At 37.8% G+C, this 19,374-nt stretch overlaps 1 protein-coding gene across 5 annotated transcripts in view; it reads right to left on the reverse strand.

Moving 5' to 3' along the window:
• The window catches only part of tiam1a (TIAM Rac1 associated GEF 1a), a 327,029-nt gene that overhangs the window by 63,521 nt on the left and 244,134 nt on the right, over positions 1–19,374 (reverse strand). The window contains exon 1 of one of the 5 annotated variants that reach the window (XM_043700707.1): positions 9,079–9,575. The exons of the other annotated variants lie outside the window; for them this stretch is intronic. Coding sequence (XP_043556642.1) covers positions 9,079–9,165 — 87 coding nt within the window. The 5' untranslated portion in view covers positions 9,166–9,575. Of the gene's footprint in view, positions 1–9,078; positions 9,576–19,374 lie in introns of those variants that run through there. 5 annotated transcript variants of the gene reach the window in all.

Raw genomic sequence — 19,374 nt, forward strand, 5'->3', positions numbered from 1 at the left:
GATGCATTGGTAATTATTTTCCAGAGTTCGATAGATTCGGGATCAGTTCCTGCGGATTGGAGGGTGGCTAATGTTGTACCACTTTTTAAGAAAGGTGGGAGAGAGAAAGCAGGAAATTATAGACCAGTTAGTCTGATCTCAGTGGTGGGAAAGATGCTGGAGTCTATTATAAAGGATAAAATTACAACACAGCTGGATAGTAGTAACACGATTGGTCAGATTTATGAAGGGGAAATCATGCTTGACTAATCTACTGGAATTTTTTGAGGATGTAACTCTGAAAGTGGACGAGGGAGATCCAGTAGATGTAGTGTACCTGGACTTTCAGAAAGCTTTTGATAAAGTCCCACATAGGAGGTTAGTGAGCAAAATTAGGGCGCATGGTATTGGGGGCAAAGTACTAACTTGGATTGAAAGTTGGTTGGCTGATAGGAAACAAAGAGTAGTGATAAACGGCTCCATTTTGGAATGGCAGGCAGTCACCAGTGGGGTACCGCAGGGATCAGTACTGGGACCGCAGCTTTTTACAATATATGTTAATGATATAGAAGATGGTATTAGTAATAACATTAGCAAATTTGCTGATGATACGAAGCTGGGTGGCAGGGTGAAATGTGATAAGGATTAGGAGATAACAGGGTGACCTGGACAAGTTAGGTGAGTGGTCAGATGCATGGCAGATGCAGTTTAATGTGGATAAATGTATGGTTATCCACTTTGGTGGCAAGAACAGGAAGGCAGATTACTACCTGAATGGAATCAATTTAGGTAAAGGGGCATTACAGAGAGATCTAGGTGATCTTGTACACCAGTCAATGAAGGTAAGCATGCAGGTACAGCAGGTAGTAAAGACGGCTAACAGCATGCTGGCCTTCATAACAAGAGGGATTGAGTATAGAAGCAAAGAGGTTCTTCTGCAGCTGTACAGGGCCCTGGTAAGACCACACCTGGGAGTACTGTGTGCAGTTCTAGTCTCCAAACTTGAGGAAAGACATTCTGGCTATTGAGGAAGTGCAGCGTAGGTTCACGAGGTCAATTCCTGGAATGGCGGGACTACGTTACGCTGAAAGACTGGAGCGACTGGGCTTGTATACCCTTGAGTTTAGAAGACTGAGAGGGGATCTGATTGAGACATATAAGATTATTAAAGGATTGAACACTCTGGAGGCAGGAAACATCTTTCCGCTGATGGGTGAGTGCCGTACCAGAGGACACAGCTTAAAAATACGGGATAGACCATTTAGGACAGAGATGAGGAGAAACTTCTTCACCCAGAGAGTGGTGGCTGTGTGGAATGCTCTTCCCCAGAGGGCAGTGGAGGCCCAGTCTCTGGATTCATTTAAGAAAGAGTTGGATAGAGCTCTCAAGGATTGTGAAATCAAGGGTTATGGAGATAAGGCAGGAACAGGATACTGATTAAGGATGATCAGCCATGATCATATTGAATGGTGGTGCAGGTTCGAAGGGCAGAATGGCCTTCTGCACCTATTGTCTATTGTCATTAGGAAAATAATCCAGATAAGCTCTGACTAAGGCTTTGTAACTGTAGCGATACACCTTTACTTCTGTAGTCAAATCCCCTTAAAATGAAAGCTAGCATATAGTTTTCCTAATTGTTGGTGAACCTGCACCATCATTCCTGATGAAGGGCTTATACTTGAAACGTCAACTCTCCTGCTCCTTGTATGTTGCCTGACCAGCTGTGCTTTTCCAGCACCACACTCTATGTCTTCCCACCTGATTTTGTGTCATTAGCAAATTTGGAAATATTACAACTCCTTCCCACATCCAAATCATTTATATAGATTGTAAACAGTTGTGGACCCAGCACTAAGCCTTGAAGTATCCCATTACTAACAGCCTGTCATCCAGAGACTGATCCATTCCTACTTTCCACTATTTATCTCCTAACCAATTCTCAATTTATGTTATAATAATTTTCCCCATCCCAAAATCCCCTGCAATCTAATTTTATTTTCCTGTGTGGGCATTTACTAACAGTCCTCTAAAAAGCCAAATAGACTATATTCATGGGTTCTCATTTGTAAATATGATTTCCTGATCATGTTTACTGTCTAACTTTCCTTTTTTCCCCTAAATGTTCAGTTGTCATATACTTTTATAATAGAATATTACAGTTTCCTTATTAGTGATGAAGAACAGCTTAATGAAGGACCAGCTGAAAGAGGATCCTCATTAATTGGTTGAGCTAAGCCCTTGGTGTTGGTGGCATATAAATTCAGCTAGCAAATTTGGTTTATCCTTGGACTGACTGCATGCAGTTGCTAAGCAAGAAAATATTTAAATCTTGAATTTGTACAAAGCTAATTTAGACTGTAATTGGCATTAAAGTGAAATTTGTGGTTTAAAATTCTGTAGTTGTGAACTTTGAGCAGGTTTATTTGTAAAAAGATACATTGAAAGAGCAGACTAGTTAAGAACTGGCTAAAACTGAATTTTCATTAACTGAGTGAACGAGATCAGTTTTGTTGGGAGTATGTATAGTGCTGAAAATGTGTTGCTGGAAAAGCGCAGCAGGTCAGGCAGCATCCACGGAGCAGGAGAATCGACGTTTCGGGCATGAGCCCTATTCTCCTGCTCCTTGGATGCTGCCTGACCTGCTGCGCTTTTCCAGCAACACACTTTCAGCTCTAATCTCCAGCATCTGCAGTCCTCACTTTCTCCTAGTATGTATAGTGCGCCAATTTAATGCAACCTAGCATTTGAATGTGACTCGTAATAGAGTGCAACTCATTAAGTGTCTTAACAAGTTCAAAGGAGGAAGGAGAGTATGTGTGGTTGCTTTTACCAAAAAATAAGCAGCTGATTAGGAAATAGGATTGGTATGTTTCTAGCCATTAAATTAAAAGCTCAGTTTGTGTTTCGATCTCTAGCCTTCTTTCCATTTTTTCTTAAACAAAGTTATTAAGAGATAAGATTGCTACTCATGTACAAAAAAAGGAAAATTAAAAATAAGTGCTTACATTGATCTTTCTTCAAGTGTAAAGAACAGAGATACTAGAATGTTTTAATTAATGACTGAAATAAAATCTGTAAGAGATGACAGTTGAGGCAATGTACTATAATTACAGCATGTGTGGACATCAAGGTGACCCATAGTGAACAGATTTGTAGCAAGTGTTTGCAATTTGTGCAATTTTAGATGGGAGGAGAGGACCTGGAGTCTGAACTCTGGACATTGGGCTGCTTCATGGCAACTAAATATTCAGACATGTACCTTTTCAAAAGGACACAAAGAATGGGAAGAATGGTGGGGTAGCTTTGTTTATTATGAGTCGGAGTAGGTATGATAGCAAGAAATGAACTAGGATCAAATGATACAGAATCTCAGAGTAAATAAAAAGGTAGAACTTAGCATTTGGTTTGCGAATGAGATATTTGGGAGTGAATAATTACATAGGGACAAGGCAAAATTGTCTGGGGTACTTTGGAAAAGGAGTTTAGCAGAAAAGATAGTTGAGGAACCTTGAGGAAATATTTAAAGAAAATAAACATGATAACTATCACGAGAGAAAAGTTACTTGGGAAACTAATGGTGCCAAAGGGTGTCACCTAGAATTTCAAAGGAAGAACCTACTGTGATGGTGAATGCACTGGAAGCAATCTTCCAAGACTCCTAACATTCTGGAAATATCAGAGGTTTGAAAAACTGCCAATGTAACAACCGTATTTAAAAATGGAAACAAACATAAGTAAGTAAATACAAACTTGATAGCTGAACATCATTTACTTAGTGTAGCATAAAAGATGTAACGAAACGGCATTTAGAAATATATTATATGATCAAGCAGAGTCGTCATGGCTTCATGAAGGGAAGTCATTCCTGACAAATTTATTACAGTTCTTTCAGGAGGTAACAAGCAGGATAGATAAAGGAGAACCAGTAGATGTAACATATTTGGATTTCCAAAAGAATTCAATAATGCAAAACACATAAGGCTACTTCAGATAAGAATCCATGTAGTTGGGGGTATTATGGGTTCGCATGGATGGAGGATTGGCGATCTAACAGAAAACAGAGTGAGGACAAAGGGGGCATCTTCAAGATGGCAGACAGTGCAGAGCTACAATTATTCACAATATATGAGTGACATGGCTGACGAAAATGCATGTACTATCAAGTTTTTAGAGACATAAAAATATGTGGGAAGGCGAAGTAGTGAAAAGGAAACAGTCTACAGAAGGATATAGGCAGGTTCAGAGAACAGGTCAAAAGTTGGCAAATACAATATAACGAGGGAAATTGTTAGGTTGTAAACTTTGGCAGGAAGAATGGAACAGTAAAATATTATTTAAGTGGGGAACAACGCCAGAAGGGTACAACACGGGGGGGATTTGGTCATCTTCATGCATGAATCACAAAAAGCTAACATCCAAATTTGGCAGTTATAAGGGAAGGCAAATAGAGTGTTGGCCTTTATTTCAAAGGGAATAGGATATAAAAATATGGCAGTCTTGCTAAAACTATACAAGACACTACACAGACAACATAGTACAGAACTGTGAACAATTTTAGACTCCTAATCGAAGCAGTCCAAAGAAAATTCACTAGGTTCTTTTTGGGTATAAAGAGACAGTCTCGTGAAGAGAGGTTGAATAGATAGGTTTATACTCGTTGGAGTTTAGATGAATGAGGAGACCTTCTTGAAACCTACCAGATTCAGAGGGAGCATGACAGATTAGACGCAGAGAGGTTAGTTCCTCTTGTGGGATAGTCTAGGATCAGAGGGTGCAATCTCAGAGTAAGGGAGCACTCTTTTAAGACAGAGAGAAGGAGGAATTTCTTCTCTGAGAGGTTAGTGAACCTGTGGACTTCTTAACCATAAAGGACTATCGCGATAGGGTCATTAATTGTATTCAAGGCTGAGATAGATTTTTTTAAAAATCAGTAAGGGGATTAAGGGTTATTGGGATAAGGCAAGGAAATGAAGTTGAGGATTATCAGATATGCCATGAGCTCATTGAATGGGGAAGCAGATTGATAGGCAGAATAGAATACTTTTGTTCCTACACCTTATGGTCTAACTAACATGTCTATAGTTCTTGTTTCTCCCTTTTCTTCCTTCTTAAACAGTTGGGTGATATTTATTATTTTGCAATCTACTAGATCCTAGTTTCAGAATGTAAGATGACAGATTCAAAAGTTATAGAAAATTCCATCACATTATAATCACTATTTCCCCAAAGTTACATTATAACAAGGTTATTAATTAGCCCTTCCTCACTAAACACCACAATACCAAATCCGAAATAAAGCTAGCCCAAGCTGGCTCCTCAATATAATGTTGCAAGATACCCATATTGTACATACTCCAAGAATCAATCCAACAGAGCATTAGTGTTAGCCTGGTTAATCCAGTCTATGAACAAATTGAAGTCACACATTATTACTGTATTATCTTCATTACATACTTTCTAATTTCTTCATTCAGAGCATGTCCAACAACAGTACAATGGTATAGTGAGCTATAAACAACTCCCACCAATGTTTGCTTCCCTCACTGTTTCTCAGCTCCACCCAAATGGATTCTACATTTTGATCATTCCATCAAAGATTCTCTTGTATTCACACATTAATGTCATTCCTCACCTCCATTTACTTTTTGTCTGGCCCTCCTTAAGTTTACAATCTCTGTTACCCGAGCTGTGTCACTGAAATGTCAAATAAATCATATTCACTTACTTTAACTTGTGCATCTAAATCAACCAACTTTTGGCAAATGTTATCTGCATTCATAAAGAGTGTCTTTAATTCAGTTATTTTATCATTATATTCCATTTTGATCCTATTTGACCTCCTACATTATTTTGTCTTTATTTTTGTTTACTTATTTTTACTAGTTCTACTCTCCATAAATCTGAGCTCCTTCTTAGGACCTCACTCTCTTCAAACCGAGATTCACCCCTCTTAAACACCTAAACATAATGAAGTACGCCCTTAAAATGGAAACAATACTTTCTTCCCTTACAAGTACTGTACAGTAGCTACTGCTCCCAGTAGAATTCTGGAGCTGTATAGAACTTTCAGCTGAAGGGAAAGCAGATGGGCGAAATGGTGAAATAGATGGAGATTAGCTTCTTAAAAAATTAATTCCTTTTCATTTTAATGTTTAACAAAGGTAAATTAGTACACAAAGATATCCTGGCCTATTTTGATGAGAGGCAGGCAGAACAGGCCCAACCAGTAAAGATTGTCAGAGGTCCAAATATCTTTTCTGGATAAGCCTCATTACCATTGGTGGAATGTTGCTCACACAGCTGAAGCATGCTATCAATTAAGGAGGATAACATGGGCAATACAATCCGGGGGCTTTTCTGCAAAATAAATCTGGTTGAGTTACATTTGAGTGAATCTGAAGAAATGCAAATTTAGTGAATGGATTATGGATCTGGACGGTGGGTCTTTATGGAACTAGAAGAAATATTAATGGGTACATTAATGCATGCACAGCATTTTCTCACTGGACTGGTACCTGGAAATCACATTGGGGGACTTTTGGCGACATAGAACCTCAATTTGCATTTTATAATGAGTTTCTAACCTGTTTCTGATGTTAAATATTCCTCTTATCTAAAACTTCAATTAAAATGGAAGATAACGGAATAACATCAGGAACAGTCAGAAAACCTGCCTTATTGTGTGCGTCTTTCTTGTTGCCTGTTAGTCATTAGAAAGTTCGTATTTCTTAAAAAAACAAAATATATTGCACACTAGGACGTTATTCGTCTCAAAAACCTTTCTACAAGATCAGTTGGGACATTTTGTACATCATAGTTTTCTTAGTGTTCCATATACGTTTGTCAATGTTGATCCTTTGCTCATTTTGCCCACTCTTGACTGCTACAATGCCATCTTTGGTTAACTAATTAGCGTCAGGGCTTGGAATTTGAGAAAAACGTTAAATTGCTGACTGATGAGTCTAAATGAGCAAAAACATTACTAATGCAGAGTCAATGCAGAAACACTTAGGACATGCATCAAAGATTACATTCAATTCATTAATGCTTACACATTCTCATACATGGTCAAACTAATTAACTTCTATGAAACCAAATTACCATTTCAACATGTATGATGTAACACAGTGGAATTACACTATAGGTAGATGTAAATTATATGCTAATTATAATTTTTAGTTTAATATGCCAGTTTAAAAAGTTGGGTCACTATGTGACATCCAAAGTTCTTCTTTACTTAAAGCAGACATCAAAATTCATAAATGTACAACAGAGATAAGAATAACATGGGCTGAAGTATAAATAATAGAGAAAATAAAACCAAACCAGGAAAAAGACAAGCATAAATATAATATGCAACTACTTGCACAATACAATTAGGGAAAAACAACTAAACAAAATGGTTGTAACAGTTGAGTAGCGGGAAGGTTCTGCATTCTGTTCGCATGACCTCTTTTTAATATGAAGTTGAATTGCATTATTCTCACCTACACATATCGTAACCTAGCAACACCTCAATCATATGCAAGTTCCTGCTGCAAAAAAACGGCATTTTGTAACCTTTTCTACTTAAATTTCCCACACCAGCAACAATTTTCTGTTTGAGTAGAGAAAGCAGACTATTGTTGTTAGTCTTTTTTCACCATTATTCATTCTTGGGATGTTGACATTGCTTGCAACCTAGTTACTTGAGATTTGATACAACAGGCTTATTCAAAGTGAAGCAAAAAGAGTCAATCACATTACTGTGGGATCGGAGTACCATATAGTTCAAACTGTTTGGGACTTTAGGTCTGCTTCATAAAAAGTTATAGATTTACAATTCTGAAAGAGACCAGTTGGTCTATCATGTCATGCGAGCCACAAAAGATCTATCTAGTCTAATCCCACCATTCATTTCTAGGTCCTTAACAGTATAGATTCTGAAACGTCAAATGCATATGACGTGTTTTTTTAAAGCAATGACAATTTCTACCTCCACTACCTCTTCAAGCAGTGAGTGGTAGACTCACATAATACCAAGTGAAAAAAACCCTCAATTCTCCTTTTTTACTTGTACCTGTTACTCCCAATTTATGCCTGAGTTTTTGACCTCTTTGCCAAACGAAATGAGTCTTTCCTTTCCAGTCTGTCTATCTAGGCCCCTCAATTTCATTCAACTTCATTAAAACTCCCATCAATCTCCTCTGTTCCAAAGGAAACAATAACAGCAATCCAAATTTTCCATCACATCTAAATTTCTTTCTTATAGCACAACAATCAGATGAGTTTCTATTACAATTCAACAGTTCTACGGACACTATTTATTCCAAAGTTTCGTTTCAAGATCAAACCCCTTGGTGGAATTTAAATTCTGTTTCTGGATTACTAATCCAGTAAATTTACCATAACAAGAAGAAATCCCAATGATAATAGTAGTTTTTTTTTCACTCTTGACATTCTTCCAACAATGAGCCTGTTTGAGATTAAAGGTTCACCACAAGAAGAACCACAAATACAAAAGTACATTCTACCAATTTCTGCAATTTGCTGCAATGCAATGCTCTATCTGATCCAATGTGTAGTTTTCAAGCATCTGCTATTTTTAAAATACACACATTATATTAATACTACATAAATCGCTACAAAACATCAAAACCATTTGATTACTAGATAGCCAAATTCTTCAAAGTCACTATATTATCAAATTGCAAATATGCACCACTGTCCAATAAGTCAACAACTTTATAGCAAGATAATGAAAATGCCAAAATTCAGTTTTGTTTATACAAAAATAATAAAGATAATAGAAGCTTTGCCTGTAATATAGACTACAAGCTACTTTATTTCCCCAATAGCTAGCATAACTACTACAATCAAGTATTAAAACAGCACAAAGGATTTTAGGACATACCTGATAATTTGTTATTTATGCAGTATAATAATTAGAATTCAAAATATTAAAGTATATTGAAGCTGCTATAGTCAAAATGGTATTGCAGCAAATACAATTCTTAAAAGCAGTCAATAATTGATAGTTATTTAAATCATACACAACATTTTTAAAATTACATATGGCTCAATTATTCAATCATACCGAAATAAAAATAAGAATCTCACCAAATAAAGCATCTCATAAATCGAGTCACAGGACCCTTTGATGTCCTGGTCTTTGGCCTTGTGTTTTACTCTCCAGAAGACTGACATGGTAAGAGAAACCCTCTACCTCGTGAATAAATCTGCTTTAGGATACATTTATCATCAATTTTCATCAGCTGGAGTGTTAAATTGTGACAGACGGCTCATCAATCGTAACAGATTTTGTTTTTCTTTCATACTTAAAATAGTACAAATGTTCAAGACGCTATGCTTACTGTTTTTTCTAGGCTATGCAGTGCTGCAATACAAAGAATCCGTTCAAATTGGAGCGAATGCTGTAATCCTATTCTAACTACCTCAACCTTAAATCCTCAATGTTTATCTCAACAAGGATTCCAGTATCTGTTCCGGCATGTCCAGCAACGAAGAGTAATTCCTGTCAACAACAGTGTTCTCATCAAACAGCAGCAAAAAAGAACTAGCAGAAACACGAAAGACTGCCTGCTGAAGCTGACATAGGAATGTCACTGTCTACTTCCTAGGGCGCTGGTTCATTCAATTGGTTTAGTCGTCTCCGGAATACTAATACTCGATTTCTGTAAAGCTGTTCTGAACTGAAAATTAGCAAACACTGCAAAGAAAATGACCGGAAATGTCATCTATGGCTCTTTGCGGTTGAACGGGTTGCATGCAAAAGGATACTAATGTTTACAGCCCTGTAAAAGAAAAGGCTCCACTTTGAAGCTGAGTTTCAGCTTTCTGGACTGTATCACAGAGGAATTCAATTTTTCTTCACCTTTTTACATCCAGATCTGCAAATTATTCTCAGTATAAATTCAACAGTATGATACCATTTAATTCAAAACTGCCACAAAAAGTTCTGTCGGAATAATTACTCACAATCAAATTTCCTTTTTGATTTATTTGAATTCAACTACAGCATTTGCCATTACAGAAGGAACCAGCAAAGAATTCTGAACAGATGGCATTTTCCCAAAATACAAAACAGAGGCACAGCTGTCTGTTTTGAACATCATCCACATTTTTCCCCATTAAGACACACTTGAATAACACTGTCAACTCAAACAAAGTAATCAAGTTGTACAGCACACAAAAGTGCTAAGATCTGTAAACATTACAGCAATTGACAAAAACTAAATGCGACACTTCTAGCAAAACCTGCTGTTCTAACTTAAAGGCAAACATTCACAGGCATTGTTTTTCTCATACTTGATCTTGCTTAACTAAAGCATATTACAATACGAATATAAACAAATACTAAGTAATCATTTGGCAAAGTTTTAAAACATTAAGCTCACAGTTCTCTTAGGTTGCTTTTATAGAAACATCTAGATAGTATTCAAATCAATTCTCAGGAAAGATTTAAATGAACATTGCCGACTTTCTTAGTAAACCTTGGTGAAAGGACTTGAAGGATGTCAAATGTCTTTTCTACACTTACCAGCATATCAACTTTCCTACCTGTGTATAACATTAGCTTCAAATCTGTTTTATCTTAGAAAGGGCCAAGACACCCTCAAATTTCAATTATTTTTCATTTATCATAAATACTAATTATTGCTTTATGAAAGCTACTGCTGGTACAACTCTGAAAGCTAAAATATAAAGTCATTCAAGGGTGGGGTACACAAGTTAAAACTTGTATTTCAACACATGAAGTATAATATCATAAAGAACTTAAAAGTCAAGGAAGCAAAGAAGAGTGAGCTTTCAGGATACACACACTTAAAAAGAACATGATTTTACCTTGAAGAAAGTTAATAAATGAACAAGTGGTAACATGATGCTCTTAATATTAAAAACTTAATGTAAACATTTTGCACCCTGGTTTCATTCCTGACAGTTCTCTTAATCAATGTGTAAAATAATTTTACTATGATCACATTTCTGTGGAGAATAGCTCAGATGTTCTAACTACTCCCACTAATTACAGTGTTCGCTCCATTGCTTGAAAATGTCTCAAACTTGGTAAGATTGAGCTGTAATCATTACAAATATTCGCATTTCAGTTATTTCCTTCTATTCTGTTTTAAGATACTTGCAAGCAGCTAGTTGCTGTAATGCAACAAGTCTGTCTACCTGAGAAGTTTTATCCAAGCTACAGACAGCCTTGGTCAGATATAATCTGTAGTATTATGTTCAGTTTTCGGCACCACACCCAAAAAATACTGAGTGGATACAATGCAAACTCAAACTTGTTCTGAAGTTAAAAACCATTTTGAGTAGGCAGAAATGCTCATATGTCAACTTGGTGCAGCTAGAACCAAGAAGATATAATTCAATCATTGGCTGAGTGCAGGGAAAAGCAGATGACGACAAGGCTGAACCAAGAAGGTATATAGTAACATCAAACTTTCCAGTGCTTCTTCTCCTTCTGCCTGTTGTATACTAGGCAAGTGATTGTTTCAGAGGACAAGAACAGCAGATACTTGGGAAAACCACTTGCAAGTTCCTTTCCAAATTATTCATCATCCTGACTTGGAAATATATTGCTATTCCATCAGTGTCACTGGAACAAACATCCTAGATCTCCTCCTCTAAACGTATTGTGGGTCTAACTACATAACATGGACTGCAGTTGTTCAAGATGGCAGCTCCCCATCACCTTCTCAAGGGTAATTAGGGACCGGCAATAAATGCTGCCAAGTCAGTAACACCCATGTCCTACAAAAGAACAATGAAAAGATATCATTAATTAGACCGAAATGGAGGAACAAGAAAAGGCTAGTGAGTAAACAGGTGGATAGGGTTTTAAACTAATTAATCACGGGAGGAAGTGAAGGGAAATATAAGAAATAAAGATAAATTGAGAGAGCAGAGATATGGGGCAATGAAAAGATAAATATAATGGATGTGCGTCAGGAATGGTAAGAAGTCAGCATTAAGACTCTATCTGAATGCATGCAGCATTTGTAACAAGTAGAAGAGTCAGTGACATAAATAGAAATAGATGAATACAGTTTGATAACTATTACAGAGTGACTAAGACAGGGAACTCGATATCAAAGGATTTTCGATGTTCTGGAAGAACAGGCAAAGAAAAGGAGGAGTGTTAGCTTTGTCAATAAAGCAAAGTATCAGAGCAGTGCTGAGTAGTGATATAATGCAACAGAATCAGTTTGAATGGGAATAAGGAATAGCAAAGCAAAGTTATAAATCAGAGTAATCCATAGAACCTCAGAGTTGCCTCAATATGGGCAAAGTATAAATTGAGAAATAACAGAGGCTTACAAGGAGGACATGACAATTGTCATGGGTGATTCTCATCTGCACATTGATTGTATGAATCACATGGGCAAAGGTAACTTGAAAAACAAATTTATGCAGTGCATTTAAGATTATTTCTTAGGATAGCATGTTGCTCAAACTATCCAGGAAAAGGTTACTTTAGATCTAGCAATGTGTAATGAGATTGGATTAATAAGCGATCTCACAGTTAAGGACCATCTTGGGGTAGTCATGGCAGAATTTCAAATTCAGTGTCAAAGACAACAACTCAGATCTCAAACCAGTGTCCTCAAATTAAATAAAGGCAATCAGAGATATGAAGAAAGAGTTGTCTAATGTGGTGGAGCAAATTGACTCAGAAGAAAGTGAATGGATGGCTGCTGCAGATATTTAAATAGATATTTCATAGCGCTCAGCAAAACTTCATTCCAGTCAAAAAAGGAGTTGATGAAAAGGATGAACCACTCATGGTTAAAAAAGGTGGTCAAAGACAGTATCCGATCAAAACTAAACCATGCAAAGTTATGAAAATTAGTGGCAGGCCAGCAGTTCTGAATTTTGTCTTTTCAAATTAGCAGATTACAAGAAAGCTAATGAACAAGGCGAAAATTGAGCAAGAGCAATTTTTTGTGGAAGGGAAACAGTGTTTGACAAGTTTGTTAGAGTTCTTTGAGAATATAAGAAGAGTGCTAAACTGGTGAATGCAGCCTATTTGGATTTCTAGAAGAAATTTGGTAAGGTGTCACACAAAAGGTAATTACATAAGATAAGAGCTCTTAGTATTGGGCTCAATGTATTGGTAAGAGTTTTTGAAGTGTGGAAAGAGGTGCTTTAGCTCTTCGCTTCTGAACCTATCACCAAACATCAATCTATTCTAATCCCATTTTCCAGCATGTGGCCTGTAATCGTGTATGCTTTGGTGTTTCAAGGGTTCATCTAAATAGTTCTTAAATGTCTTCAGGATTCTACCACCCTTTGAAGCAATGAGTTATAGATATCCATAACCCGTTGATGTAAAGCAAATGTCCTCAAATCCTCATTCAATCTCCAGCTCCTTACCTCAAAATTGTGCCTGCTGGTTACTGACCCCTTGAAGGGGAACAGTTTCTCCCTGTCTACAACCCTCAGAACTTTGAACACCTCAGATTCCCCAGAGCCTTCTCCATTCTATCTACTCTTTCGATATAGCTGAATCATGGCAACAGCCTGCTAAATTTCTCCGATATCCTTTCTTGTCCAAACACATCCTTCCTACAGAATGGCAACTAGAGTTGCAGCTGTGGTCCAATTGAGGGTTTATAAAGATCCATCATAATCTCCTTGTTCTTGTTTTAAGTGCCTTGACTAATAAAGACAAGCATCTCATATGCCATCTTAACGATCTCATCCACCTGTTCTTTTGCCTTCAAGGATTTAAGAAGTTATGTTACGACATGGGGTAAACCCCTCTGCTAATTTAAACCAGATACACAGAAAAGCTCACCTTGCGCGTGATCTGTTAAAATTTCGAGTGCAAAGAACTATCCCAAATATCACTGGTTAAAGGAAAAATTGACAATTTTATTCTTTAAGTCCAAAAGAGAACATTAGATAAGTATTTACAACTCCTTTCTCTTAAACCTATCTTATATCTCTCACTGTCCAATACTTGTCTGATAAAAACCCCCGATTAAGATTTACAAAATAAAAATCATATTTCAAAACCAGTCAGTTGTCACTGTTCCCTTGGTATCTTCGCCTGTACTTTTTTGGGTCTTTTCTTCGGTCTTCTGCTTCACAATATTCATATGAAAAGATACCTTTCAGACAGAGGCTCTGCAGGCCATATCTTTGCTGGTTTGTGCTCTTTGCCCACCCTGACGAACTGTTCAAAATTTCCGATTTTATATACCACAAAACATCGGACCATCTCATTGGTTTGATGTCATCAAAAAATTAAAATTCAAATGGAATTTAGTGTCTTGGGGCATAATTTAAATTGATTGGCCAAATTCAAATTTGTTGCGTACATGGCAACACAGCTCCAGCTATTTGTTGTCACAACCAAATGTTACATTTTAAATTTTTCAGCACACTCTGTTTCTCTGGGTCCGTACCGGCATCCACTCTCTCTTAGAGTCATAGAGATGTACAGCACGGAAACATACCCTTTGGTCCAACTTGTCCATACCGACTGGATATCCCAAACCAAACTAGTCCCACCTGCCAGCACCTGGCTCATATCTCTCCAAACCCTTCCTATTCATATACCCATCTAGATGCCTTTTAAATATTGCCTCCACGAGCCTCCACCACTTCCTCTGGCAGCTCATTCCATACACGTACCACTCTGTGTGAAAACATTGCCCCTTAGGTCTCTTTTATATCCTTCCCCTCTCACCCTAAACCTATGCCCTCTAGTTCTGGACTCCTCCACCCCAGGGAGAAGACTTGGTCTATTTATCCTATCCATGCCCCTCATGATTTTATAAACCTCTATGAGGTCACCCTGCAGTCTCTGATGCTCTTAAAAGTACAGTACACCTTCGTAACACATGGACACCATTGATCTTCTGTACTTTCTGGAACCCTATCTTGTTTAATCCTCCCAAATTGCATCATCATACACTTTTCAGGATTAAATTCCATTGGCCACTGGTCAGCTCATCTGACCCATCCATCTATATCATCCTGCATTCTAAGACTTTACTCTTCACTGTTTACCACACCACCAACTTTAATATCTGCAAACTTTCTGATCATACTTCCTACACTCACGTCTAGACCATTAATGAGTAATCATTATCAATGATTTTAAACAAACAGCAAGAGACCCAACACCAAACACTGTGGTCTCCCACAGGGCACAGCCTTCCAATCACAAAAATGTCCTTTGACTATCACCCTCTGATTCCGGACATTAACTCAAATTTGGATACAATTTGCTAAATATCCATGTGTTCTTGGCTTCTTAATCAGTCTGCCATGCCAGACTTTGTCAAAAGTCTTACTGAAGTGTATGGTGATTACATAAACTACACTACCCTCATCTACACACAGTCAACTCCTTGGAAAATTATTGCTATTTTGTTTTGATTAGATTCCCTAGAGTATGGAAACAGGCCCTTCGACCCAACAAGTCCACACTGACCCTGTGAAGTGATACCCACCCAGACCAATTCCGTGACACTATATTTCCCCCTGACTAATGCACCTAACACTATGGACAATTTAGCATGGCCAATTCACCTGACCTGCACATCTTGGGATTGTGGGAGGAAACCCGTGCAGACCCGGGGAGAATGTGCAAACTCCATACAGGCAGTTGCTTGAGGTGAAAATTGAACTCGGGTCCCTGGTGCTGTGAGGCAGCAGTGCTAACCACTGAGCCACCATGCTGCCCATTTTACTAGTGGCTGTGGCTTGGGTGTTAAATTTTCTGATGTTAAAATGAAGTCACGTTGGAAAATAACTTGAGAAGAACTGAGCCAGTGATTTCTGGTGTGTCACAAAGTACTGTTTGCATACAAAGGGTAGTGGAAATGTGGAATGTCAGGTGAATTCAAGTTTTCAAGAACAAGTTTGAAAGTTTCCTGTCACTTGAAGATATTTAGGGCTAAAGATCAAAAACTGGTAAAAATCCAACATATCAACCAATCATGATTTAATTGCTCATCAGAATACACTGAAAGAGATGAATGTTCTATTCTTATTGCCATAACATTCACAATTTCAATGATTATAGAATTGCAAGAATTATCAGGAGGCGTAATGCTGGCGATATTAGAAAGGATCTTCCTTTGCCTCCCCAGCAGTATGATTAGATCAAGACAACTTAAAAACAATGAGCTGATCTAGAGTCAGGCTAGGCACTATAAATATAGAATTATTTACATCAATATTACCATCATAATAAAATATAAAAGAAAAAGACACTTCACAGTTTTCCAGACTGAACATTCATAACCACTGCTCCCGTTTTTTGGGCAGCAGCTGTTGGTAATGCTTATGCTCCCATTCACACCACCTTTGGATCCATATTTTGCTTCTTTTTCCACCTCTGATAAAATGTCATTAAACTAAAATAATAACTCTTTATCTGCCACCAATGCTACCTGATTTCCTGAGTATTTGCAGAATTTTCTTTTATTTGTTATGAAATGAATATGAAAAAGTCTGTAAGGGACATCAAAGGTTACAATGGAATTCTGCATGTCACTGATCTCTGAAGGGAGTAGCATTAAGGTTTCACATACTGGCACATTTGCATTCTCCTTGCTGCAGATTACATGACCAGGAAACTTCTATGCAGGCTTTAAAAACACAAATGAAGGTGCTCTATTGGCAACATATTGAGAACAAATGGGCAACAGTATTTGGCTCTTTCATTCACTCATAGCACTGCATTACACGATCCCATTATTTGTCTGTAGAAATTAGAAATTGTAGACACGAACTGGATTCAAAGAGCAGGATAATTTAGTAACAAGTTAGAAAAATTTACTGACACAAACTCGAACCACTCTTTGAGGAAACAGCATGGAAAAAGTTCCAGGTTTGGGTGCCACTCAGCCACACAGAAATATTACTTGTGTATCATTTCAACGGATGGTAATTTCCTCAACTTCATGCAGAATACCATTGAAAAATGTTCAATGCCTTCACCTGGGCTGGTAAGGTACTTCCCAATAGCACACGTCCCCTTTGGTGATGATGTATCTCCATCTGGTGCTACTGCTCATCAATGATAACACATCCCCATCACATGGCAACTGCTGCACTTCAAGTATAAGTGAATCAGAGATCAAAAGCAACCAAAACCAAGGGAACAGTAGCGATGCTGCTGGCTTTCACTGCTACATACAAATAAGACACCTGTTTGTTCTAAATTCTCAGTTAACTGGCTGAGCTAAAATCCCAAATTTATGGAGCTTGTCAATTAGTGATTAAACTCTTTTACAATCAGTCATTATCTACACCATTAACTTGCTGCAAATCTGACTTGTGAATAGGTGGGGGAAGGACATTTTGCATTTCTGCCTCTATCTTAATGATAATAAATTTCTCTTAAAGAAGAGGCATGTTTTGGTTGAACTGAGGAAAACCCCTTTGCTAAGTGATATGTGGAATTCAGGGCTAAAGCGGAACCACAAAAGTTATAATCTCTGGAATGCTACCTGAGTCATGAACATGCTGGCATAGGGTAAATGAGATCAGGGAGTTGAATGCACAGCTCAAGTATTGATGCAGGATTCAATTCAGGGGGTGGTGACATCAGCACTGGGGAAGCTGTACTGTTTGAAAACAACAAATGCTGAAGATCACAGCAGGTCAGACAACAGTCATGGGAGAGCGCAAGCTAATGTTTGAGTCTAGGTGACTCTTCATCAGAGCTCTGAAATGTTAGCTTGCTCTCTCTCCATGGATGCTGTGTGACCTGCTGTGATCTCCAGTATTTGTTGTTTCAGTACAGATTCCAGCATCTGCAATAATTTGTTCCTACAAGCTGTACTGTTTGATGGTTTTCATTTGAACCATGCTGGGACCAAGATCCTGACAAATTGTATAAATGAGGCTGCAGAGAGGAGTTTAAGCTAAATGGTGGGGTTACAGGGGTCATGAGGAGATATTTAAAAACTTTAACACAAAAGCATAAGGCAATAGTGCAACTTAATGATATGGGTAATTGTAACTGGAACTGGAAGGAAGGGACAAGGGTTATAGGAGGCAAAAAATGGTAAAACACAGAACTGAAGGCTTTTTATCAGAAGGTATGCAGTATTTGTAAAATGGATGAATTGATAGCGGTAATAGAAGTAAATTGCAATCATATGTCAGTCATTCCAGAGATGTTATTGTAAACAAACCAGGGCTGAAATATTCAAGGGAATTTAATTTTGGAAAGATGTGAAGAAAGGAAAATGTGATGACATAACTCTGTTAATAAATATGATTTGGAGATGCCGGTGTTGGACTGGGGTGTACAAAGTAAAAATCACACAACACCAGGTTATAGTCCAACAGGTTTAATTGGAAGCACACTAGCTTTCGGAGCAATGCTCCTTCATCAAGTGATTGTGGAGGGCTCAATCGAGCCCTCCACAATCACCTGATGAAGGACAGTTCAAAGGACATTACAGGACAGTTCAAAGTAAGGGATCTCCCAATTACAAGAGGTGAGAAATGATTTTTTTTCCTCTGAGGGATGTTAATTCTCAAAATAGTGGTGACTCAATAATTGAATATTTTCAAGGAGAAGATAAATGAATTATTGCTCTCCAAGGAATCAAGTGTTACCGGTTTAGAGAGAGAAGTTGAGATAAGACCACAGGTGGATCAACCTGATGGTAATGATTGGTGATGCAAGCTCGAGGGGACAAATGGCTTGCTCTGTACTTGTGTAGAATGAAGGAAATATTTCTGAACAGAAAAGTGGCTGCTAGACCTTTAAATTGTGTCCCCGGGTTCTTGATTTCTGCCTGAGAGCCCAGTCCAAGTTGTAGGTAGGAAGACCCAGATCCTACCTCCTCCACTCTGGGCCCATGAAAGTCCGATAGAAACAGCATGACTAAATATCACAGATAAGCTCAATTTTGTAGCATATGGAGATTATCAGTTTGATCCAAGTCAACTCCTTTACATAAAAGCCATTTGCTCAACGTAGATCAAAGATTGAGCTCCATCAATATGACAATATGCCTACTGTGAACATCTCCAAATTGTGTTGACAACAATTAATGGAACTTCATTTATACCACATTTTGTACAGCTGAATTTTATAAAGAAACAAGGATGGATAAGCTATGCTGCTTCAAGATATACAATGTTGGTAAATCAAGAAATAACATCTCATGATGCTGCTAATTATTGACAAATGCCTTCCAATGACTACAGTGCCAGCCAATTCAAATAAAGTATATCGACCAACACCAAAGAATTTGATTTATTGTTGTTACTTACAGAGATACAGTGAAAAGTGTTGTTGTGTGTGCCATATAAACAGATTGTACCGTACAAAGTGCATCAGAGTAGTAGAACAGAATGCAGCAAGCAATGTTACAAGAGAGAGGGGGGGATGAGAGAGAGGGA

This window comes from Chiloscyllium plagiosum, chromosome 12 (genome assembly GCF_004010195.1).
Source record: "Chiloscyllium plagiosum isolate BGI_BamShark_2017 chromosome 12, ASM401019v2, whole genome shotgun sequence".
Lineage (NCBI taxonomy): Eukaryota > Metazoa > Chordata > Chondrichthyes > Orectolobiformes > Hemiscylliidae > Chiloscyllium > Chiloscyllium plagiosum.